The 25692-nt window shown below is 44.0% G+C and overlaps 1 protein-coding gene across 1 annotated transcript in view; it reads left to right on the forward strand.

Annotated features, from left to right (window-relative positions):
* The window catches only part of CSMD3 (CUB and Sushi multiple domains 3), a 2836509-nt gene that overhangs the window by 2388300 nt on the left and 422517 nt on the right, over nt 1-25692 (forward strand). The window contains exons 46-48 of the mRNA XM_085605076.1: nt 9902-10015; nt 18723-18911; nt 19783-19929. Coding sequence (XP_085461202.1) covers nt 9902-10015; nt 18723-18911; nt 19783-19929 — 450 coding nt within the window. The remainder of the gene's footprint in view (nt 1-9901; nt 10016-18722; nt 18912-19782; nt 19930-25692) is intronic.

A 25692-nucleotide genomic window follows, 5' to 3' on the forward strand; every position in this document is an offset into this window, starting at 1 on the left:
TTAACGGAAATTATTCTGAACTTATATACTTGATATACTAGATATACTGCTAAACAGTACAGATACACTGCTAAAACAGTGCAGACCGGATTTGTGTACCCAAACCCGTCTGGACCGGCACAACTTATGTGCACGCCAGAACGCCTCCCCAGTAATGGTACTCACCGGGTAGCTCGGAACGGAAGGCCTCGGAACGGAACTGAACTGAACTGGACCGGACTGGACTCGACTTGAAAACTTCGGACACTTCAGGACATCGGAAACCTGGTGGGCCTCTGTATACCTCGGATCTTGCTCTCTCAGCTAGGCTCTGGTCGGGATACTTCGCACTTCTCACCGCCTCGTCTGGGTGTTGATCGCAGCCTCAGTCGCCCCCGCTTGACCGGAGGGAGATACAGGAAATTCTGCTGGTACGCGTTGTTGTCCGTCCAGCTGTGGCAGGAGACCGGGCCTGCAACGCACCGCCGGCGCGTGAGATGAGAAAGTGTCCCTGTTCAGGCGCCATTTATGTGGTAAATAATTTAATTACCGGGACTTAATTTGATACAGAACATAATAAAAATAGCTCAATAAATAAGAGGCAGAATCCGTGGTATTAGAGGTTCGGAATGGGCTTTATTTCAATGGACGATTCGGAATCGTGGCCTCCAGGTTCCATCACCACGGAGGTTCAGGAAGTGAAGTACATACATTATTGATAATTAATCACTTTTATACAATAGGCATTACAGTGAAGCAAATGCGAGAGGCGTAACAATTGATAAGGAAGATAACATTGTACATGCGTAATGAAAAATGGGCGTGATTGGGCGTAACAAAGGAACGTCATCAGGCATGATGTCATAATGGGGTGGTTCCATGAAAGAATTTCGCAATGTCAGCAGAAATACTTGGCAGAGATGCGCGCACAGCAGCATGACGTGTGATTGACGTGCAGCTAGGGAGTGAAGGGGACTTGACATTTAGCTCTACATGTGGCGACAGATGTCTAGAGGGTCAAGTCAACCTAATCCCAAATCATATCTAACATCCTATGTTTAAAGAACTATGTTATCCAAAAGAGAGGCCTTCTTGGAGTAGAATCTTATTCTATACTGACTATACTGACTGTTAGTGCGTGTACAAGCGTCTAAGTGTCTACACTAGATGCGAGGGCAGGAATCTTCCATAGTAACAGGGCTATGAATTACTTGCATAAAGACAGAGAAGCCGGGCCTTTGCTCGGTAGCTGGCAGAATGTTTACTTAAACTACTAGACAGGAATGCATTGGGCAGGGAGCGGAGCAGATAATTTCGAAGGTGAAATACAGTTCTTGGCAGGCAGCAAGCTGATGTCAGGCATCGTGAGCCGCACAGAGGATGAGACAAAGTTCATGGTCACAGATGCAGGCTCGGACTGGAGCTTCAGAGATAGAAAGCAAGAAAAGCTTGATGACAGAATCAGGGCCTACTCGTCTGAACTGTAAAATGGCATAAGTGAACCATATAAAGGCGGTGGCCTTTCGTACTTGGGAATGGAATATCCGGCCCATTCATGGCGGATCTGAAAGAGGACATGTTAACGGTGGACGCACATGTATTTGCGTCTTCATAACTGGAACTGGAGGGAACATACATGTACTTGTAACATGCACATAGAACCGTTGGGGTCCAAGATAGGGGACATAACTGACCAGAAAAATCCATATTTCCACAGTAGACCAAGCGATACCTCGATGGGATTCCCTGCTTAGGGCGATAGAACACGGAAACTGGCCCAAACAGCAGGGCACTATTCCTGTTCTATGCCTTCCTGAACTCGGTTGGATCTCTCCATCCATACTCTCAGTGTCCACCAAGCCAACCCATGTGGAACCCTTCTCTTCACCTGTGGACACCACCTGTGCAGCACCTAGCCTTAACTTGCTCACAGGTGTGTCCCAACAGACAGACAGCAGGCTGCAGTGACCACTGACAGTGGTCAGGGATGAGACCCAGGCCTTAGGCCTCTCAGGGCCCTCAAACCCCTGTGGCGTCAGAAGGTGGGGGGCAGTAGCCCCAGGTGCTTGGCAACCTTTGTCCACTTCCTTTCCTGTCAGGTCGGGTCTGACAACCTGGCACTGACCCACCAGCCCCGGGCCTGTATCCGGTGGCTGGACAGGAGGCTGGGGTAGGCTTTTCCATACCGAGTCCTCCTCTTCCTTGGGGCTCTGTACCCTCCCACCTGGAGCGGTACCCCCTTCTAGAATAGTCAGGGCACCTGTGGCAGGTGTCCTGCACCATCCGCCCACCAGTTCAGGGGTTCTATCCTGCAACTGGGATCCCAGGTCAGGGGGGACACCCCGGACCTGGCCCTCCAACCTAGGGTCTACACCCTCCAGGTGAACCGGGGTCAGAGGCGAGGACTCCCTCCCTCTGCACCCCCTTCCAGAATTCTGCACCCTCCTACTCAGAGCGGTACACCTCAAAGACAAACTGGTAGAGACACTGCTTACAAATGTCCCTGCCTCCAGTTCAGGACCTCTCTCCCGCAACTGGTCTCCCAACCTAGGGTCTAAACCCTCAGGTTGCACCGGGGTCAGAGGCGAGGACTCTCTCCCTCTGCACCCCCTTCCAGAGAGCTGCACCCTCCCCACTGGAGGGGTACCCCTGGAAGCCAAACCAGTCAGGACACAGCTTACAGATGTCCTTCCCCCCAGGTCAGGCAGATCCTGAACCTGGCCTCCCAACCCAGCGACTAAACCCTGCGGTTGCACACCTGCCTGGCATGCCAGGACTTCTGGGGACTCACACAGTATCTCCCCGAGGGTGACACATAACTCATGTGTCTCGTGACAGTCTGCCTGGCGCAGATCTCCCGGCCCCTGTCCACCTGACAGTGCGCGAAGATCCCCCAGGACAGAAGGGGTGTCACCATGGTCACTCCTAGGGGACTCAGCCCTTCTGGCTGGTCCCTGACCCACTGGTTCTCCCACTGGGGAACACATCCCCCTCTCACCCCTCAGTCTGGACTTCTGCACCCTCCCAACTGGAGCGGCCCCGCCAGACACCAGAACCACTGGAGCTCTGTTTACAGAGGCTCCAGGTTCTCCTGACACTAGGAGATCCTCCTCAAATGGCCTACTAGCACTGTCTAGGCCCCCAACCTGGTGTACCCTTAAGGAACCCACCAGGACCTGAGACTGGGTTTCGGGCACCTTGGGACCCACAGTCCCACACTCCCCCCTTCTCCACTGAGACAGGACGTGAGCCCCTACACCCCTCCCACTACACTGGGACCTAACCGGGCTACACTGAACCTCTTCCACCTCACAGGTCTGGAAGATATCTGGGCCACTCCTTTTGGGATCACTCCCCAATGCCTCTCCAGACCTTTTGGCATCCAACCAAAGGTCTGCCTCCAACGTAAGCTCTCTGGAACCAGAGAACTCACACTCCACCGGGTGTTGGCATAGCTCTGGAAAACAGGGACTTAAAATATGCTCTCCAACAAATGAATCACACAGCCCCCCACAGTTGTTAACCAAGCTACCCTTTGCCTCACCCTCCAGTGCCTCACACAAGTACCCCACACCACTCTCCTGAGATTGGCAAGACAGTACCTGACTGTCTCTGTCACACAACTCACACTCTTCTGGGAGGTCTTCACACTCACACACCAAGGTTTCTACCATGGGGGAACCCCTCTCCCTGTACCTCTCATCTAGGGTCAGTAGAGTGTCCCTCCCACCACTAGGAATATGGTCCCCTGTGCCAGTTCCCGAATCTACTTCAGGGACACTGCACCCCACTGGAACTACATCATAAACCTGAACCCCCTGGTGTATGTCAACCCCCTCCCTCAAGTTAGGTGCCACATCTCTGGGTGTTTGTACCTTTCTCTCAGCACTAGAAACTACAATCTTGCTGCCACCATCTGAGCTGAACTCCACCTCCAACTCAGCAAAGCTCACTTCCTGAGCTACCCATTTTTCTTCTTCAGCTGAGACACTCATGGCCTCAAGCCTCTCGAGCTCCAAATCAAGCTCCCTCATCCTTAGTTCATGTGCCAAGGTCAATTTAAATTCTTCCAAGGCATACATCTTCTTGCTCTCTTCTACTTTGTTCTGGGTTTCTATTTCCATCAGCTTCAACTCAAGCCTCATGACTTCTAACTCATGATCTCTAACCCTTTGATTCTCCTCCAACTCCTCTGGAGTGAGACTCCTACTGGAATGGGAGTTGCCAGCCCTTGAGACTGGTCCGACCACGGGCAGATCTTGGGGAATAAAACCATTCTCTTCATCTGCATCATCTTCCTCTTGGGCCTCCCACCAGGCCTTCAAGACTCTTTGTAGCACATCCTTTCTAGATCCGCTTTTCACAGGGCAACCAAGGTCTGTGCAGAATTGCTTGAGATCCTCAACTTTGTATGAATACAGATCCTCAATGGAAAACTCCAATTCTGCCCTCTCACTTTTTGCCACCTGAGACATGATGCTCTTGAAGAGTTACTCAAAAATAGAACCAAAAATACAGTATGTGGTTGCGTATTGGTCTGCACTTAAACTAGTGATGTACACCAGTTACTGTGGGTCAAGTACAAATACAAGTTCAATCCCACCGCTGCCACCAATGTTAGATCTGGGGGTCTCTAGTTGGCAGGGTAGGTACCACTGTCCAAGTAGGGACCCTTGCTTCTAGTCAGGGAAAGGGGGATACACTGTTAAGATAACCCCTGGTCACCCTCTAGGTAGCTTGGCCTGAGCAGTCTAGGCTATCAAAGGCAATGTGTAAAGTATTTGTACCAACACTCGCAGTAACACAGTGAAAACACCACAGATTTACTCCACACCAGTTTTAGAAAAATAAGGTATCTTTACTAAAAACTTCACAAGACCAAATACTACAGAAAAACCAACATACAATTAAAAAGGTTACTTTAAAGATAGTTCAAGAGTTTGCAGAAAGTACTCCAGGATGTAGTCAGTGTCCTGCACAATGCGACTCTCAATGCACAAAATGCGACACTCTCGTGCCCAACAGTACCTGTAGTTGCGATAAGGTTCCCAAAAGCTATAACAAGGAAGATGGCAAAGGCGATGCGATACTCCTGAGATCTTGGGGAGGCTTTGCAGCAGCCCTGCTTCACGCAGCAGAGGTGGATGCGCCGGCTCCGATCTGTAGGGGGAGGATGCGATGACTTTGGCTTTCGTTGCGTAGGTTTCTTAGGGGGAAGCTTCACACACAGGTACGATGCGACGATCTTCGGTGCGGCGCGATGCACGGCGCAGCGCTGACTTCTGGCGCCGCAACCCTCGATGTGTCACGGGACGGGACTCTGCGTCGACACACGCAGCGACTGGATACTTTCACGCACCGGCAGTGGTGCGGCTCGCAAACTGGTTCTGCGACGACCCTCGCAGCGTCAGGAATCTTCTCGCACCGGAACGATGCTCGACGCACTCGGCGATGCGGGGACTCCGGGTGCTGCGATGAGGCCGCGATGAAATTCTCCTCGCACTCTCGTTCTTGCGACACGCAATCGGATGATGCGTTGGGTACCAGTTACTCTTTTTCACGCTTCTGCTTCCCAGCTCCCAAACACAGCAAAACGACCTCCTGAGGCCCCAAGACTGGGCAAGCACTCCAAGGCAGGTCAGAACTCCTTCAGCAGAGTTCCAGGGGAGCTGGTGGTGAAGTCCTTTTGTTCCTGGGACTTCTTAACAGGGAGCCAGCTCTTCTCAGGCCCTTGGAGATCAGAATCAAGAGAAGGGGACACAGCAAAGTCCTTCCCCTCTCCTTGGCAGCAAAGCAAAACAGCAAGCAGGCAGTCTTCTCCTCTTCAGTTCTTTTCAGCTTTCTCCTTGGCAGAGGTTTCTTCTTAGTTCCAAAGTGATCTAAAGTTTAGGTGTCTGGGGTCCTCTTCTTATACCCCTCCAAGTCTTTGTCTCTCTTTGTTTCAGTGGGGGGATTCCACTGCTCAAACCGGTTCCTGGGTGTGCTCTGCCCTGGAGCACCTGGTTCCTTTCAGAGTGAGGGGCAGGGTCGTTAGACGCTCAGCAGGAGGTGGAGCCTTCTTTGTGCCAGCAGAGGCAGAGTCCTCAGCCTGGCCAGCAGGGGGTGGAGCCAGCATTGTGCTGGGAGGGGCAGCCCTATTCAAACCCAGGGACTACTCCTCCCACCCATCTAAAGCAGATCTCCCTATTCACCCTGCTGCTGACTCATCCAGGCTCCTGGAGCCACCTAGCCCATCACATGACACCAGTCAGCCAACCAGCACACAGGCACACAGGAAGGTTAAACAGGAGAATAGCTACTTTCTAAAAAGTGCTATTCTCACACAGTGAATTTAAAAACCATCTTGCTAAAAAGATGTATAATTAAATTCTGAACACAAAGATACCAAACTTGGATTTTCTATCTTGCCTTTATGGGAAGATAGGCATGTAAACAGCCTTCCCCATTCTATCCTATGGGCAAGATAGCCTCTCAGCAGTGAAAAACGAAAATGGCTGTAATTCACTACCAGGGCATGTTACACACCTCAGTACATACCCTACCTTTCAGATACACTGCACCCAGCCCAGGGGGGTACCTAGGGCCACCATAGGGATGCCTGACATGTACAGAAAGGGAAGGATAAGGCCTGGTCAGTGGGTGCACTGGCCAGGTCGACATGGCAGTCCTGGACTGCACATAGGCACTGCAAGCAGGCCTAAGACATCATTTTAGCGCTACTCCTGTGGGTGGCACAATCAGTGCAGCAGCCCACTAGTAGCATTTGAATCACCAGCCCTGGCACACGCAGTGCACTTTACTAGGGGCTAACAGATGAAACAAATATACCAATCATGGATAACCAATCAATATAACAATTTATAAAGAGAGCATATGCACTTTAGCACTGATCAGCAGTGGTAAAGTGCCCAGAGTCCTATTGCCAACAACCACGGGTCAGAAAAAATAAAGGAGGAAGAAGCAAAACGTTTGGGGATAACCCTGCAAAAAGGGCCGTTTCCAACAGGGATGAAAATGTAATTTAGTGGAAAGTTAATCACAAGCCCTTAGACCTTTATGCCAAGAACTACAATAACGTGTGAATCGCTGAGACAAAATTCTGCTGCTAAAGGATAAAATATTGATTCCTGCTTGGATTGTATTGCTTTCATAAGGCTAAGTCTGTAGCTAAGTACATAATTTTGAAAACAAAACAGTCTGTTTTATTGTACTGATCAATACAACTACAACTGCTAATAATAATACTAGTATCATTTATATAGTTCACAAATTAATTGCCACATAGCATCTAGAATATGTCTTAATATAACTGGTAGGCATATACTCGGTTTGGTACAGCTCGTTTGGTCCTACATGGGGCCATGATAGAGAAAGCTTGCACCTGTGCACCAGGAGAATGGTGGAAAGATTCTCGCAGTGGTCCAGTGCCGCAAATGTAATTTTTGCACCAACCAGTTACTGAAAAGAGTGCATTGCACGTTGGTTCTGAAGTGCTCTCTCAAAAAGGCCTGGAGAACCGAAGCTCCTACAGTTTCAATTCAATTGAAACATTGGCACAAAGTAAGTTACCGTATATTCCCTATGATCAGTGCAGGGTTGCCGCCATGTCACATATAATCAGAATAACATTGCTCAAGTCTTGTTTTTCATGTAAATGCACCTTGCCTACTGGGCCATGTAGGCCAGCACAAAACTAAAAGACCTAGGGGCATATGTATCAAAATCCGTTATTGTGATTCTCAAATAGCGATTTTTTGAGAATCGCTATTTGAGAATCGCAAAACGGGATGTATTTAAAAATTCACAAATATTTTGCGATTTCTTGTTTTTCCTTAATTGCGATTAGCAAATTGCGAAATCGCAATTAAGGAATACCTTTCCATTCATTCCATTGGGCCAGGAGGCCCATAGGAATGAATGGGAAGTCATTCCCAATTTGCGATTCGCAATTAGAGAATCACAAATTAAGAATAATTTCAAGGGTGCAAGAGTGTCATAAGGACACCCTGATGTACCCCTGAAATGAGCATGTGTGCGAATATGGCGCACATACATGCCCTAAGGGCATGTATGTGCGCCACATGGCACTTTGAAAAATGCCAAAAAGTGCATTTTTCAAAGAAATCCCAAATTACAACCAACTTGAAGTTGGTGGTAATTTGCGATTTCTTAAGGAGAAATCGCACAACTTGGGTGCTTATTACATAGCATTTAAGGAATCGCAATTTGCGATTCCTTAAATGCTTACGCAAAATTAAGGAATCGCAAAATTAGCGATTCCTTAATAATGCGATGCGAAAATGGCTCATACATCGCGTTTTGCGATTTTGTATTCGCAAACGCTGTTTTTTTGCAAATCGCAGCGTTTGCGAATACAAAATCGTTTGATACATATGCCCCCTAGAATCCTAAGTGACTACAAAGCCAAAACTTGTAGAGCGTGCCAAGTTTGAAAGTAGGTAAGCCTCCAGCCTGAGAAATTCATGTAACCTCAAGTGACACACTTTGTTTCAGGCAATTCTTGTTTATTATTCCTCTCCCTGCTGAAAGGTCCTTAGAGTATACAATTATTGGACTGCTAAGGTACCTTGAAGCTTTTACTTACATTCATTTGTGTTCAGTGCACAACAGTATAAATGCTAGTTTGTTCATTACCAGAAATGAGTCCTACACCATATTTCCACAGGCCAGGTTTACTTTAGTGCTCAGTATCTGTTCATGATCTGAAATGAGATTCAGGATTCAAAGTACCAGATTTACTTAGAGCTCAAGCACCAAATGGATGCTTTGCATTGGAAATTCAAGAAAAAAATTATCCTTCCTCTTGGCCCTAATTAAAAAAGCGGACGTTTTGCAAGTTTGATGAGCTGCTGGAATACGAGGAGTGTCCGCCTCCCCAAATGTCATCCATTAAAGTCATGTTGTCACCTCATGGCTTCAATTGGTGATATTTTAGAGATGGGCTCTCTCCTGACCTAATTTTAACAATCTCAACAAATTAAGGTTATTAGAAACTGGATTATTTGGTTTGCCTTAATAAAAGCCATTGAAAATCCCAATGGATCAAACACGTTAGCTGCTTCTTTACCATTTGGGGTAATGAATGCCAGTGGTTGATCCATCTGGATTTGTGGAAAACAAGCTACACTGAAGTGTCACCATGACAGGCGTTTTAAGTTTTTCAGTGATTTAAAATTTGAAAAGCTCCATATTATATAAAATAAATGGGATCATAGAAGGCTCTGACTGCTCTTTTTAAAATGATATTATTACAATTTTTCAATGTTAGCTTGCCAAGTACATATCTGTAGCAAGACCAATTGCGGCCCAACCTTTATAAGTAATGGGAGTATTTATGAATTAAATGAGATATCGGTGCAGTGCTAATGGGCCTGATGAATATCATCAACATAGTAACATACGATTAAACATAGACTATAGACTATTATAAATGTATAAATTATGTTAAACGAGCTATCTAAATGTGTTGACTTGAATATAAGTGTCTAAACTTTGTGTACTATTTCTAATGTTCCATTTAAGTTGCATTACATCACTATTTTGCTTCTGTAAGAGAGAAGAACAATGCACAAATCTGTCCCAGCTCACACACAAATGAGCAGTCTACTTCAAACGGTTACCCTATGGCCTCTCTGCTTGAAAAGTGGGTTTCAGCCTACATCAGCTAGCCCAATGGCTATGATTAGCTTTATCCAACTATCTTTCACTATAACGGGGAGTTGCTACTACACCCTAGAGAAACAGGTGACATGTCCATGTTTTATATTTTTTTAACAAAGTGTACCATAAGGTGGAAATGTGTCTATTTATATGTAAGGAAATAAAGATCATTATATAAAATGCTATCACATTTTTCAAAAGTAACTATAAATGGTTGTCTAAATCTGTTATTGCTTTCTAGGTGACATTATAAGATACCAGTGCTCACCAGGCTTCACACTCGTTGGTAATGAGATTCTAACTTGCAGACTAGGAGAGCGGCTCCAGATGGATGGAACACCTCCAACATGTCAAGGTTTTTATTGATTTTACTATCAAACAAAGTCCTCTTAACATTCTCAGTTTTAAAGCACTCTAAACGCTGTAATAAATTCTCCATACATAGTCATTAAGGTATGGAAGAGGGTTCTGGGTATAGGTCTGTAGCTATCTATAGTAATGAGCAAAGTGATGGGAACTACAGTGAAACATTTTTTATGAAAACTTAGTTCCACAATGTAGAACAATTAATTGATACACATTTGTCTGTAACCCGTGGAATCTACTAAATATTTCATTTGCTGAGCTGTTATTTCCCATGATGTTTTGCTTCCCTTATGCATCAAGGACTTGACAGCCCCCTGGCAAATATAAGTATAATGTGGGGCCCAATTTTTATAATGTGTAATCCCATTAGATAATAACAAGACTTTAAGAACCAAAGAAATATCTCCAGATGTAATAACTTATTTCGACACTCCCTGCAGAAAAATGGCTATTTAGAATACTGTTCATGATGGGCCTTTAACATATTCAGATTACAGTAGTATAGTATATGACCTTAGTTTTCAGATAATGCTGCAGCACAGAACCTGCTACCATACACATTGTAGACAATGCCTTCTTTACCACAGATAAAAATAGCCCCTTCCTTCTGATATTGCTAGACTTCTCAGCTGCCTTTGACACAGTCGACCATCCCACCCTCATACACACAATGGAGTCTCACATGGGATTGTCTGACAATGCCCTTCACTGGTTTTCCTACTACCATTCCAACAAACACCACTTTGTTCACATGGGTGTACTTAGGTCACAAATGATACCCATCACCTGTGGAGTCCACCATGGCTCCTTACATTCTCCTGTCATCTTCAACCTCTACATGGAGCCATTTGGTGCTCTGTTTACAGCTAACAGAATCAAGATTCACAACAACTATAATATAAAGTCTTCTCTCAGACTTCCAGTGCCTCAAACACTGCTTGCTCATCATATAGAGCTAGGCCTGCAGTCCCTGCCTGAATCTCACCCCAACCAAGACAGAATTCCTGCTCTTTGCAAAGAAAAAAAGCAAGATACACTACAAACCTGGCTCAATGGCATGAACCTTGACTTTTTCAAATACCAACTTTCACCAAATGCCAATTCCCTTGATGTACCCTGGACACCATCCTCACCCCCAATGACCACTTTACTAGAAAAATAGACAGCCTTGTACCATCTTTCTCTTCTAAAGGTAGTCAAACCATTTCTTCCAGAAAGCGACTTTGAGAACTGCTGCAGAGGGTCTCATAATATCACACCTGAATGGTGGTAAATCTCTACTCCATGGCCTCCCAGACTCCAAACTGGAACACCGAGAGGCAATCTACATGCTGCAGCACATCTCTCAGTGCCTGAATTAATATGATCATATAGCCCCTGCCCTGATGGAAATCCATTGGCTTGCCTTGCTGGCCTGCACCATCTTAAAAACCGACTGCATCATTTACACAGCTTTCATGACGAGCACCCACACTTATCAAGCAGACAAGCTCACCATACCTTGTGTATCTCACTGCACACACAGCAATGATACCATCAGAAACCAGACTACAAAGTGTAAAAAACACAAAACACAAGCCAGCAGGCATTTTCCACCTATGCACCTAGCATCTCGAATAACATCCATGTATTTATCAAGATCGCCCCAAAGTTGCTCCAGTGTAGGAAACATTTGAAAACTCACCACTTTAAAGAACAGTACATCAAAATGAATTAACCATCGCAACCCAGCTTTCTGTTCTCTCACTTATATGCTTGATTTCACCATGTACATCGCGTTCTGCCTGTTAGCTAGATTTATGCTTTTGAAATTCTATATACATGCATACATACATAACTTGTGAAACAATTATTTACAAGGAGATATTCAGAAAATGTACTCTTCAAACCTACCATTTTGTGAAAATGTACAACACTTTTAGCTAATTTCATTAATGTTTGCATGAGGCTTCTTTATATGTAAATTAAAGCTACTCTCAATAGACACGCAGATTAGTCCGTATGTATTTGTGAGAAAATGCCTCTTTTTACATAGTCACCCCAATTTTTTATTGACTGATTCCTCCAGTTTTTGAACTGCTCTCCAGTCCCCTGTGCATGTGCTCTGAACCCTAAAACATGTTAAATGGGCTGGTCCCCAGTTGTGATATTTAACATTAGACTAAGGTCACAGTATAACGTGTAAGAAAATGCAAAAATAGCTTAGAAAGATAAGTATCACCTAAGGACTGCAGCACCTATTGCACCATTCACAAGGCTAAACCTGCTGACAGACCTGTCTAAATATACCTTTTTTAAAGGATGGAAATTCTTAAAATTATCAAGTAAGTCATTCCTAAGTAGGCCTTGTAGACTACAAGGTAGGGTGTCTGATATTTAAATGTGGTACATGCAAGATTCTAATGTGTGCATGTTATTACAGTGACTAGTTCTAAAAATCTGTTCTCACTGTTAAGGTTGCAGCTGGTTCTATATAGGAACATCTAAAGTAGAGTGAATGTTACTTCTGTAAATTGGGTTGGGCATAAGCTACAGAGACCGTTCAACTGCTGTTTTTAATATTTATGAAAAACCCATTTCAATGGAAAAGTTGGATTTTTATAAGTATACCAGAAAAGCAACCTGTAAAAAGTTATTCTTTTCCCACCAAAAGTATCTGCGGCTAATTAACAGTGGCCTGTCTGCAGCTCCTTGTCAGTGCTGCCTTAAGGAGGTGTGAAATACTACTTTCGGAGCAGAGAAAATGACGGTCACGACAAGGTGGCTTGGGGGAGGAATGTGACTCAGCCTAATCTAAGCAGGCCAATTAATGAGTGCCCAGGAACTTCACAAATTTAAATGGGACAAGAAGGAGACCTGAAATGTTATAATTAATGATAAGAGAAGCCTGGAAGAGAGGGGTGTTTTGATCCCGAAACATACTTTAGCCTCCTGTCTTTAGTTTAAGTGGAGGAGGGAGCTGGGGACAGAACCAGTTTAGAGTGGTTGAGTAGGAGGACATGGGCCTTTACATTATACACATCCTGAAGTGAGTCCCAAGCTCCCACCCTGGTCAGAAATATTTCTACATGTTTTATTGAAAGTGATCCACAGCGGGGTAGTTTGCGGTGAGGCAAAAGTAGTAGTGTTTGCACTTGGGAACTATATGCTCATTTGTCAAGGACTGTCCTGGAGTCACCCTCTGGCTGGTGAAGTTTACAAAGTAGTACCTCACCTCCAGCTCTAAAAATACTTTCTGGACCTGTGGCAAAAGAGAAATAGGCTGGACCTGCTATGGGTAAACTTTGAGGAGACCGAAATGGCTGGACCTGCTCCCACTTGTACCCAGTACTGACTCCAAGTGTCAATTTGCTCAACTTCTGTGTTGCTCCAGGTACATAACCAATTAAAATAGACCTTTTTCTATGAGTGACCAGTGGACTATTTACAACTGGACTGAGCTTGCTGGTGGCCTCTGTTGTATTATGTCCTGGTCCCTTAGTGATTTCTCTGAGGTCCTGGGACCCTTAGAACTTGCCCCAGAAAGTCTGAAAAGTTGGTACTTAAACAATTGAGGACTTTCAAGAATTCCTGAGCTTCAGCAGCACCTAGGGCCGAGGTGTCTGATTTTGATGCAACTTAAAGTTTCAGGTTTGCACTACTGGAGCAGTTTGAGCTCCATAAAAAAGGTTAGGGGCCTGATTTAGAGTTCGGCAAATGGATTACTCCGTCAACTAAACGGATATTCCGTCTGCCATATTACAAGGGTCATAATGTACAAAATTGGGCTACATGTTGACGGGTAATGAAACCCCACTCAAGCAGCAACCACAATCCTTGTCAGGGCAAATTCACATGCAAATTCTAAATTGATATGTACTTCGGTAGCTTGGCACAGAGCAGTCAGGATTAACTTAGAGGCAATGTGTAAAGTATTTGTGCAACATTTCAAACAGTAACACAATTAGAACACACCACAAAAGGATTCCACACCAGATTTTGACAAAATAGAGTAGATTTTAATAGATAGACAGAAAACCAAAATGACAAAAATCCAATCAGTAGAACCTGAGGTTTGCAGTTTTAAAGATTTTCTTAAATATCCTGCCAAGAAGCACAAAGCACCAATTTTTGATATCCGGTCGATCCGGAGCACAGGCCATCTACAGGGACCCAGTTGAACCCACTGAACAGGAGTACCTTAAATCTTGGTTGCAAAGTGTTGCAAAGTCCGCATCAAGGATGTGTCTTACAGGGCCAAATTAAAGGAACTGCAAAACTGCAATGCAAGTTCCTGCATCGTTGCATCCCCTTGATGGGGGCTTGCGAGGATGAGTTGCGAAGCCGAGGTGATGCATCAGTGCTGAGGAGCTGCGAGGCTCTGAGGTTCAACATTTACACCAGGTGACTTCTTTGAAGTGGGATAAGCTTCTAGTTGTTAACCTTTGAGGTGCCCAGGTTTCCTGCCTCTCTTGCTTTGGCTCGAGGCAATGTGTATGCAGCCCTTTATCTGGAGGCAGGACACAGTCTATTCAAGTGTTACTAGGGCTGTATCCAACTGCACCTTCCAATCCTGCCAGTGATGGCCCATCCAGGCACAACTAAGCTTTCTTTTGTATGTGGCTGTCTAGGAGGAATGCACAAAGCCCACCTGTCAACTACACTCAGTCATGTGGCCCAGAGACAGGCTGCAGGCCCTAACGGCCAGATGTACAAACCTTTTTTTGTTCACAAACTGCCCAATTCACAGAATCATGCCATTTGTGAACTAAAATGGCATTTTTCAATGTACAAAGGCCCAATTTTCGATTCAGTAACCTATTACCGAATCACAAATTCAGTTTACCATTCGGTATTAGGAAGGGGCCTGTTTGGGGCGTCCCTTCCTTATACTGAATCACAGTGGTATGTGTGAATGCTTTGCGACTGAAATGCTGTCTCAAAACATTCACATTTTTCTACCTATTTCAAGTAGGTGGTAACCCATTCACAAATGGGAAGGGATGCCAAAGAGACCCCTTCCCCTTTGTGAATGTCCACTCTTACAAAATGGAAAGAAAACGTTTAATATTTCTTTTTGAAATGCATTCTGTTTTCCTTTAATGAAAATGGGCTGCATTAAAAAAAAATAACTTTATCGAAAGTAGTCAGACATGGTGGTTTCCTGACCCCAGCAGGCCACCATCCCTGTGGTTTTTGCAATTCCCAATGGGACACAAACCAAAACCTACCTCATGAATATTAATCAGGTAGATCTATTTGCGGCCCACTGGGAATTTCAAAATGTGTTAAACACACATTTGTACATTGCTGTGTGCGATTACAAAATAATGAATCACAGAAATTTGCCATTTGGCAATCGCAAATACTTAACTTCGTACATCTGGCCTTAAACAGCTAAGGCAGAAAATACCAACTTTCTAAAAGTGGCATTTTTATAATTGGAATTTAAAATCTGATTTTACCATAAGACTGGATTTTTCATTACAATTTCAAAGGCGCCAAACGTGAACTGATTCCCTCTTCCCATTTGGGAATTACAGCCTATTAAATGTAATAAGGTAACTACAATGATATTGAGGTAGGCCTTGCAGTGGTTAAAAAAAAATTGGGGTTTTTTACTACCAGGACATGTAAAACTTAAGATCGCATGTCCAAACTTTTAAATGCACTGCACCCTGCCCTTTTGGTTGTCCATGGTGTACCCTATGGGTGACATATGTATGAAAAAAGGAAGGTTTGGGCATGGCAAAACATTTACTTTGCCAGTTCGGCATGGCAGCTTGAAAGTGCACATGCAATCTACAATTGCAAACCTGAGACACGTTTAAAGGACTATTCAAGTGGGAGGCACAATATTCCTGGAGGCCCACTTGCAGCATATAATATACAGGCACTAGGCACACGTAGTACCCCTTTACTATGGACGTATAAGGAAATTAAATATAACACTTGAGGATAAGCCAAGATTAAAATGCTTTAAGTTGTGAGCCCATGCACTTTAGAACTGGTTAGAAGTGGTAAGGTGCACAGGGTCCTAAGCCCAGCAAAAACGCAATCTGCAAAAATGGAGGAAGAAGGCAAAAAGCTTGGGGACCACCCTAAGGCTGACAGGTCTATCACTCTTGTAATACAGTGGTTGGGATATCCCTTACATTTGACATGGAGTAACCCACCCGCCGAACTCTAAATTTAAAAAATAACTATTCAAAATGGTGTTGAAGGTGTGTTCATTTATACAATTGAAGAACGTCTATCAATGTATTGTGGAAGACTAAAGGACAGTTTTGCTGTTCTACGCTGATCCAAGTCCATAGACATGCCAATTGCTCGTCCATTATAAGTACGCTTTCATACAGCATGATTTCCTTCTAATTCCTTGCTTCGATGTGAAGAATGCCTACCTGTTCCTTGAATCAGAATTTGCTGCTCTCACCAGACCCAGGCTCCAAAGTTGCATGCGCTTGTACCCCCATTGAGACACTGTCTCATTGTTTCAATATCTGAGGCATCAGAGTTATGTTATGAGCTCCAAGTACTTGAGTCATTTATTATTTTCACTTCCTGGCCTACTAATTGGTTGGGTGCCCGTAGTCCTTCTCCTAAATTCTACGATTTGACATAAGGACAGAAGTGTCTGTCACATCTGTGTTTCCTTTGTTTTTGTGGAATTGGCACACTTTCCATCCCAAATAAAGACTATTTAGTCTTAAAACCTGCCATGAATAACAAAAACCAAGATTTACTTACAATTTCTGATGGTCACATCTCATTTTTCTTTTCAAATGTCTCTCTCCTTTTTCATCATCTCCATGCCTCCCTCTTCTCTCTGAGCACAGCCCTAAGTCACTGCATGTTCTCCTTAATCCCCATCACTGTCTGCAAATTACCCACAACAGATTTTAGCAATCACAATGTCTCCATTTTAGGAAACTGATACCCCTCCAACCTAACACAACCTATTCTCCTCTTGCTCATCTATTAACCCCCCACCTAACACCTGTATGAACTCACATAGGTAGGTGTCTACCCCAAGAACGATCACACCTAACTCCTATTAGTTTAATCTACGACAAAGAAACCTGAGTGCTTGCATGGAATGATTTGATTCAGCGTACAGTAAACAGTAGCACTGGACTAACTACTGACCTTGGGTTCCGGGTCAGCAACCTGCCTGGGGTAAAGCGCTTCAACGCCTCATCAGGGATAGTAAGCACTATGTAAATGTAATTACAATGACAACAAAGTAGGCATGGTTATTAAAAAATACTAGCTAAATACTCTTAATGAAATGTTATGGTAACTCACGTGGTTCTGAGTACGTTTTGTGGGCTTCTGCATGGGTTTCCAAAGTTGAACTCTTTTCCTCCTCGGCATTCACCTCCAATGTATCAGGACTACCATCGTGATTTTTCTTTCAGGGTTTTTTTTGTACAGTGCACGTTCACCTCAACCAAGGCGTCTTGGCGCTATTGACAGATAACCGATGTTTAACACTACCCAACTCAGTGGGTGACAACTGCTATCAAGTGCTTTGGGCCTCTATATGTCGAGGCTCTAAACAGTTGATAGTGCTAGGTGACGTAATGGCGGCCTATATCAACAAGAACAGAGAAAAAGTCCCTGTTATTTAAATGTCAATATGTGAATAGCTTGAAACCCATCAAAATCCAGGAAAACAATGAACACATTTTTATCATGTGCAAATGGTTAAATGTCTTTGGTAAGTGTCAAGCAGCAGTTCAAGAGGCCAGAGCTCCTGGTTTACTGGCACAGGACAGCCTTCCTCATTTTACTACAATGAAGGCACACAACGGCTACTCTGGTGGGGTTTGGTTCCAAGGAGACACATGGGCAGGTTTTCGGGGACCTGCTGATTTCAACAGCTACCCTGCCCCTCACCCCCATTCCACGTCCCATCACCCGTGACAGTGGATTGACATGTTTGTCTTCAGGGGATCCCTACTTGAGACTGCAGAGAATTCAATGTCCATTCATAGCTTAAGAGTGGAAATGTAACTCTCTAGCCTACCGACCTGCTGGTGGGGAACATGTTGTCCCTAGCTAGCATTGCATCTCCTCCTGTAGCGCTTATCCCAGCTCTAAATCCGGATTACCAGAAAGGAACGGGAGGCTGACCTGTGGCAGAATCCATTGCCTCGCCATGTGAAGCAGGAATGTGATCAAATTTGTGAAACCTTTGGTGTGCCACAAAGTACAACATAAGCATGGCGGAAATGGGACTATGTACAATTCAACTTGTGTAGGAATAAAGGTGATATGACGAAATACAATAGTATTTCTGAAATACTTGACCTTCTGTTATAAATAAGAAATTACATTAGCAGTAACTTGTGAATGGGATGTTTGAAAATGTCCATCTGGCTCAGAAAATCCTCACATATCCCTTGCACAGCTCTCTTTACACACAAGGCTAGCATTCAGAATGGTGCATGGCTTCACCCACAGTTTACAACCAAGACGTCCGATTTTCACTGGAACTCCTTGAAAATCAGGTAAAGAAGTGGGTGTTGTCCTTGCTGGGTCTCTTCATAGTAACCATTACCAGAAATAATGAAAACAATCACATCAGAAACTCAGTTTGCATAGCAGCAAATTAAATTATGATTCGGTTATAACATGGCCTACAGCCTGCTTCTGTTTTATTGAAGAACGCAGTAGAAGTGGAACTTATGAATTTCTGTTGCACTCCACAGTCCTCTGCCCAGCCAATGAGATGCGCCTGGACTCCACCGGCATCATCCTGAGCCCCGGGTACCCGGACAGCTATCCGAACCTGCAGATGTGCGCATGGAGCATCAACGTGGAGAAAGGCTACAACATCACCCTCTACTTCGAATTCTTCCAGACCGAGAAGGAGTTTGACATTCTTGAAGTGTTCGATGGTAAATGCGTCACACAGATAATTTCATAGCCCTTTCGCTTCAAAGAATTTGAATGAGAATAAAGTGCCATTCTGTATGTCAGAAAAGACACGTGCTAATCAAACGAGGCAGAAATATTCTAGGGAAGGAGTCTTTGTGAGAAAGCATCGCATAACATTTCTTTTTTAGGCCTCGTCGCCAGATAGCTGTTTGCAGCAGACCTATTGTACCACATATAGACTTGGATGCTTTGTGTTCCTCACTTGCCCATAATTCAGGAGCTCTCTTGTGTATCTCAGTTCTCTGCTACTGATTAATTGCTTTCCCTCCCTTTTCCTGTGTTTGTCTTGTGCTCATTTATTCAGCCCCTTGATATTCAGTGGTACACCTTAAGGCCCTCATTATGAATGACCCAGCTAGGTGCCATATGTGTGGTGACTCCTGTTACCGCACACTTTGTCGATAGGCATTTCATGGCCAACACCGCAGCCCTGCAGTTTTCCTCCTGATAGATGTCTGCAGAGCACACTGCTGACATTTACTGAGGTGCTCAATAATAAAAAATGTGCATTAAGCACCGAAATGTGCATGCTGGTCCCCATTATCGGGGACAAACTAATTATTGGGATTAATTTATCGGACCCAATACATTCTGACCGGTGGAGTCCTATTTTACCGGCCCAAACACCACTTGACTCATACGGAGGGCTAAAGTAGTGCAGTAGGCGGTGAGTAGAGTGCCTGTTTAGGGGTACTCCTTCCTTTCTAATTGCCTCTTTAACAATATGTTTTGCGATTGACATGCCATCCTTTATACTTGTCGGACTTTTCAGGGTCTTTGTAGGATTTCACATTCTTTGCAAACCTAAAATATCCTTTTTCCTGTCTGAAGGGCCGAACAGCCACAGCCCCCTGCTTATCTCCCTGAGTGGAGACTTCGCCGCCTCTCCCAACGTGAGCAGCTCGGGCCATGAAGTCTTTCTACGCTGGTCAGCGGACCACGGGACCAACAAGAAGGGCTTCCGGATCCGCTACATAGGTAAGGGCGGGGTTCGCACTTCCAGTTGTGCCTGCTCCTGGTGTAAGGCACCCTATTGCTTCTCACTGATATGTGCTTGGGGGTGAGCAGTGTGACACGTTTCTTACCACTTGGCTTTATTTTGGAAGCAAGCTCTGAAGTGTAATTCTTTCTGCTTCATTGTTTTGAAATATGAGCCTTCCACCAGATTGAAAGTTATTGCTTGCTCTTGGCGATCAATTTAAACAGTCAATAAATGGCGTGCCTGCTGCATTTTGTAATAAGAACAACCTGAGCGCCTCAGAAAACTCTGAGACCGGAGGTAGACGTAGAAGAATGCGCACAACTGCGAAATCAAATGTGTTCCGCGTCCACGCCTGCCTGTGTTCATGTGCCTGCGAAACTAAGAGTACTGCTAATGTGCAAAACACTTACAATGCGAAGAAAAATGCAACATGCCATTTTACAAAGGATCAGTTCCTTGCCTATTTCCGACAGTGACCCACACCATTCCAGCACGTCTGAGATGAGCACTGTCTCTATTTACTTGTTAATGTTTGGTTTTTTGTAGCGCAAACACTGTCTGTAAGATGTGAGTGACATGGCTGGTACTCATTGCTGTTTCGTGGATAACCGTGTTAGCGTTATAGTCCTTAAAAACCTACCACAAACACAATGGTTTTCTGACAACACCTTTGTAAAAGAGGGACCATCAGTAACACAGAGAAATTAGTGGTAAATGTACTAATATTTGTCACACCGCAGCAAGACAACTTGCTGCCCTGCATCAAACGGAGAGGCCAGGCATACGCCTAACCTAATATGATATGGTACAGTACCGCTCTCTCTCTCTGCACTTACACACTTGTGGCTGGCATGCTCCTGTACTACAAGAAGGGGCACCTTCCTGCACAAAAACAATGCTCTGAGGCTTTTTCCTCTTTCTAAGTGCGCTGGAGAAAGCGTCTCCCATGGGAAGGCGCCATTTTGATGCATTTCCAGGTTTACTCGTGTTAGTAAATCTGTGAATGCACCTAAAACCATGGGTAGATGCATGGGAACACCCATGCTCCACCCATAGATTGCCTTTCCAATGGCAGACTAACACAGTGTAGCAACTTGCATTTCCTTGCGTCACTGCAAATTTACTATGCCATGCAACGTGGCTCTGCGTGGCATAGTAAATATCACTTAAGGACTTCCGTTGCCCGTGGGTCACTTTGTGTGACACATGGTATTTCAATCCTTGAAAAATCCTGCCCTGAATTCTTAACAAGAACAGCGTGAGCAGTATCAGTTGCAAAAGAAGAAATTTGCAGACATTTGTCTCTAGTAGTACGATCTGCTGTGGCTGTGTGCGGACATCAGTAGTCAGTGATTAGTGTACATGGACAGCTTTAAGCAATTTCAGTTGTTTTGCTATCATCACGTCCATACATTAAAGGCTCTGTACTAAGAGCTTCACACTACGTTAAAGATGTATGGCCTTATTTATAGTTTAAGGCCTGAGATACTCTGCCACAGATGTGGTGGATGTGCCCTCTGCCACATTCAAGTGCATTATAGTCTATGGCACTTGTAATATTGCGGATAGGATAACTGACGTGCTTTGACGGAGTATCTGTACCGTAAACTCTAAACAAGGCCCTTTGTTTAACATTGTCTGAAACTGATACCTGGGATCCAGGCAATCATGATTGAATTCTATTTTACAGCATTTTGGATTGTGATAAGCTTTCTCTAGATGGGGAGGGGAGGCTGGTGCCTTGTGCATACCTCTGAAGTACCTCTAGAGATTTCAGTAGTGCTGGTGGTGATTCTGGTATGGATGGCTGTAGAAAAACCATGTAATATTGTTTTTGTGGAATAGTGGTTGTCCTTTCTCATACGGTTCCAAAGGGAGTTCCATAGATCGGGGAAGCTGGTCTTATATTCCATGTTCTAGAATGGGTTATTTTTACCTAACAGAAAACGAGAAGTGTTGCAGTGATGGAACTTTTTAATGAATAGAATTCTCTACTGGTCTAGGAAGATTTTGTTTTGGGAGCACTCTGGTGGAAATTCCATATAGAAATTAGACATTATATCTACTTAATAAAGTTGTCACAATCTGATTTTCGAAACTGGATTTTATACAACCTTCTAAAAGGTGATTTTTTTTGCCTACATAAAAACACGTCCTAAAAGCCATAGGTACAAGTAGACACCTCTGAAAAACCAGGGTATGTATAACTGTGCAAGTTTATAATGTTCAATCTTGTGATGATGTGATGGTAATATATATTTTAAAAATCAAGCATGACTTTCCACTGGCATCCTATGAAACAGTCAGTGGTGTTTAACATTAGCGCCAGGTTAGGGCGGTAAGGTTTCTGTAGGCTGATGCTGGAAAAGAGGAAAGTTAGGATGGCATTTCTGAGAGACAAAGGTTCCTTTACTGCTTTGTTAGCAGGAACCACTCATTGTATCAATGTGTGAAGAGATGGAGGTTTATGGACTTGCTGTGAATTGTCAAAGATTTCCGATCTGGGATCCATCAGGGTAACTTTAAGAATGGGCGATAAGTTGGGACGTTGAGGATGCTGGTCTTGATTGTAGGCACTGGCTGCAGGCTCATATCACAACACATGGGCCTTTGGATTAGTTAAGATGGTTTATTATTAACTTCCATTATATCAGCATATTTGAATGGTTGCCCATCACGTGTATTTGTCCAGTTGCCACACAAAGTCAGGTCAGTACACATTCGCTTTGAGTAGGATGATATGTAGCAAATTATGAAAAATTGACCAGACTAAAGTTACAAAGAAATGGCAAGACCCAAGAGATAATCAGTTGGGTAACTCTTTGTGATTATAGGCGATGTAGCCTTTATTTATATACCTTTATGAATAATAAATGCTAGATCTTATTCTGGATCTGTAAAAATTACATTATTTGAAATTCTTCCAAAACTCTTAACGTAACTGCAGAGCTTGAACTGATTTTCCTAAAAGGTAATCTTTCCAAACTTTGTGATTTTGCTTGACATGGATATGACTATGATGTTAAAATTATTACACATACTCAGGGTGCCTTCTTGATACACACATCTAGATACTTCTTAAAGCAGCAACTTCTGGAGTGTGCTTTAAATGGAATACCTTGTAAATCTGTATGACATGGTCTTATAAAGAGGAAACCTCTATTAAGAAAGCAAATGTTTTATTGGCAGAACTCAAGTCAGCATATATGTCTTGTTCAAACACTTCAAGGCAACAGCTAAACCACAGTTGCACTGTTACTCCCTGAGAATGTGATTTGGAGTATGTGGATTTAAAAGGTAGCAACTTAAATTACATGTTAGCTTCATAAATGTATACACTTTGTAAAATGGTATACCTTTCTTAACAAGTCTCACTGTTCTTCCACATTTCACAAGTTGCATTATAACAGCATGTGTTTTCTTCGCACTTGAAAAGACTGAACTGCACCATTGATATATGCGTTATATGTAATATGCGGGATGCAGTTTGCACTTACACCACCCACATATATGATACAAAGATATGGGTGTCAGGAGGACCACTGTCCTCTAGCTCAGCTCCACCTTAAAAGCATTGTGGTGACCCTTAACATAAAAAGTGTATTTTCCATGTAAGATAACCTTTTTCTGAGGAGGGTTTCATTACTAATATATAAATAAAAAAGAAGCACACCATATTTCTGATAGGTCCCCTCGCAGTGACTGCAGGCCTTGCAATTATTTCAACTCTGTAGGCTCAGATACATTTCAATAATACAGGCTTAGGTGTGATTAAAATATTTATTTTACATCTCCACTTTGGAATGTGCTTAATGAGGAAATCAGATGTTTTATAACTTTAGTGGGAAAGTACCTTTGAAAAAATGTAATTTGGGCTTCCCGATCCAGAACTGATTTAAAACCGGTTCTGCCACGTATCATACCACAAGAGGCCAATATATATTCCTAGCTGGATTTGATGACATTACCTGCTTATGACAATAGACAGACTTCTGCAACCAGGAAGACAGAAGTGTTGTCAACCATTTTCCACTTTGTAGGAACTAGCAATGTAGGAGCTGCACAGGACAGCTGGCAGAGCACGTTTTCTTTTACTTGCTGATTCCAAATAGGGCATATAGTATCTATACCCTTTCATTCCCAGAGTCCATCTAAACCCTTTAGTTCTACCCCCAGCAGGAGGTAGAAACAGCTCTCACTATAATAGAGTGGGTGAAAGCTCATCTAAATAATGGTGTGGCTAGGAACCCCTCCATAGAGAAGAATGCTTCAGCCACCTTAAATTTGGGGATTTTGTAGAGTAAAGTGTAGGAAGTGCTATAAAAGGAGGTGGTATTTGGGTGAGAAAGTTGTCAAGATTGGGTTATGATATTCTCCAATCACTGGATAGTGCTCTAGTTAGGACTGGAGCCTAATCACCAACTCCTCAGAACATTCATGAGCTTTGGAAATCTACATCTCAAGAAGAAAGCACTGATAGAAGAAACAAGACTCCTGCTGGAAGAAGAGAACTTGATGACTCCTCACTTCTATTAGCACCCAGGGACTGGATCTGCCCTCCAGGGTTCAAGTAATTGATCTCCTGTTTGCCTGCTCCAGGGACACAGAAAAGATAAGGACTCCAGGCTCCAAGAGGGCCCAGTTGACAACAAATGTCTGTACCCTACACATCTCCAGGATGGAGAATATATAGTTTGTGGGAGCCTGCCCTGATGACTTTGGAGCTGCAGGGCTCACCCTAAAGAACTTTCCCAGCAGAAAAATAAGAGAGATTTAGTAATTCTTTCCACCATCGGAGGACCAGACAAAGGTGCTGAGACTTGTTGAGGGGGATCGCTCCCAAGGTGGGTAAGAAATAAAGCTTTGTCCCACTCAGAGCTTTTTGCTGTGCTGAAAATGTGTTTAGTTGGAGCTCTTAGTAAAGATAACATGTCTTGTGGAGCCCCACCTGTCTAAAGCCTCCAGCCCTGCTCGGTTGGATGGTTATGAGGGTCAAAAAACAGAGTAAGTCTGAAAGTAAAAAGCTGGACTGTGGTGAGGCCATAAATCGATTAAAGCAACAAAGCCACCTCAATGACTTTGAAATCCAGCTTAGTTTCATACTCAGAGCTTTGGCACCAAAGCCCTGGGCTTCCACCTAGAGCCATTGGCCCAATCCGTATTGCAGTCTCAAAACATATGAAAGTCTACAAAGTCTACACAGTGGTAATATAGCATTCTTTCGTATGTATTGGTGGTTTCAGCTAGCCTTGGACACAGCCTTTTGGTCCCAGCTATGCTGCTACTTTAGGGAACAAGGTTTGAATATTTTTAAGTCTCTTCTATCATATCACGCCTGAGCATAAATGATGTGAATGATGTCCTGCCATAAGACTCTGAATATAACACAATTTAGACAGAGCTGGTAGAGCCAGCGGGAAAAAGTTATTTTCTAATAAATAATCACAAGCACTTGCCCCATTCTACATCATTCTTGTAGACACCTTAGTGGCGGTTGTGTTATATGAATGTAAAAGGTAGATTGTAAAGGGTATTAAAAAGATTATCATCGAGTCCAGCATAACAGCTCTAAATTGCCCTCATCGCCGCCACCGATGACATCAGGGCCCTGCTGGACAATGGAGAAACCACGGCCCTCATCCTCCTGGACCTATCAGCCGCCTTCGACACTGTCTGCCACCACACCCTACGCACACGCCTCCACGACGCTGGGATCCAAAACAAGGCTCTGGACTGGACCACCTCCTTCCTCTCCGGTA

Source organism: Triturus cristatus, chromosome 5_1 (genome assembly GCF_964204655.1).
Source record: "Triturus cristatus chromosome 5_1, aTriCri1.1, whole genome shotgun sequence".
NCBI classification, from domain to species: domain Eukaryota; kingdom Metazoa; phylum Chordata; class Amphibia; order Caudata; family Salamandridae; genus Triturus; species Triturus cristatus.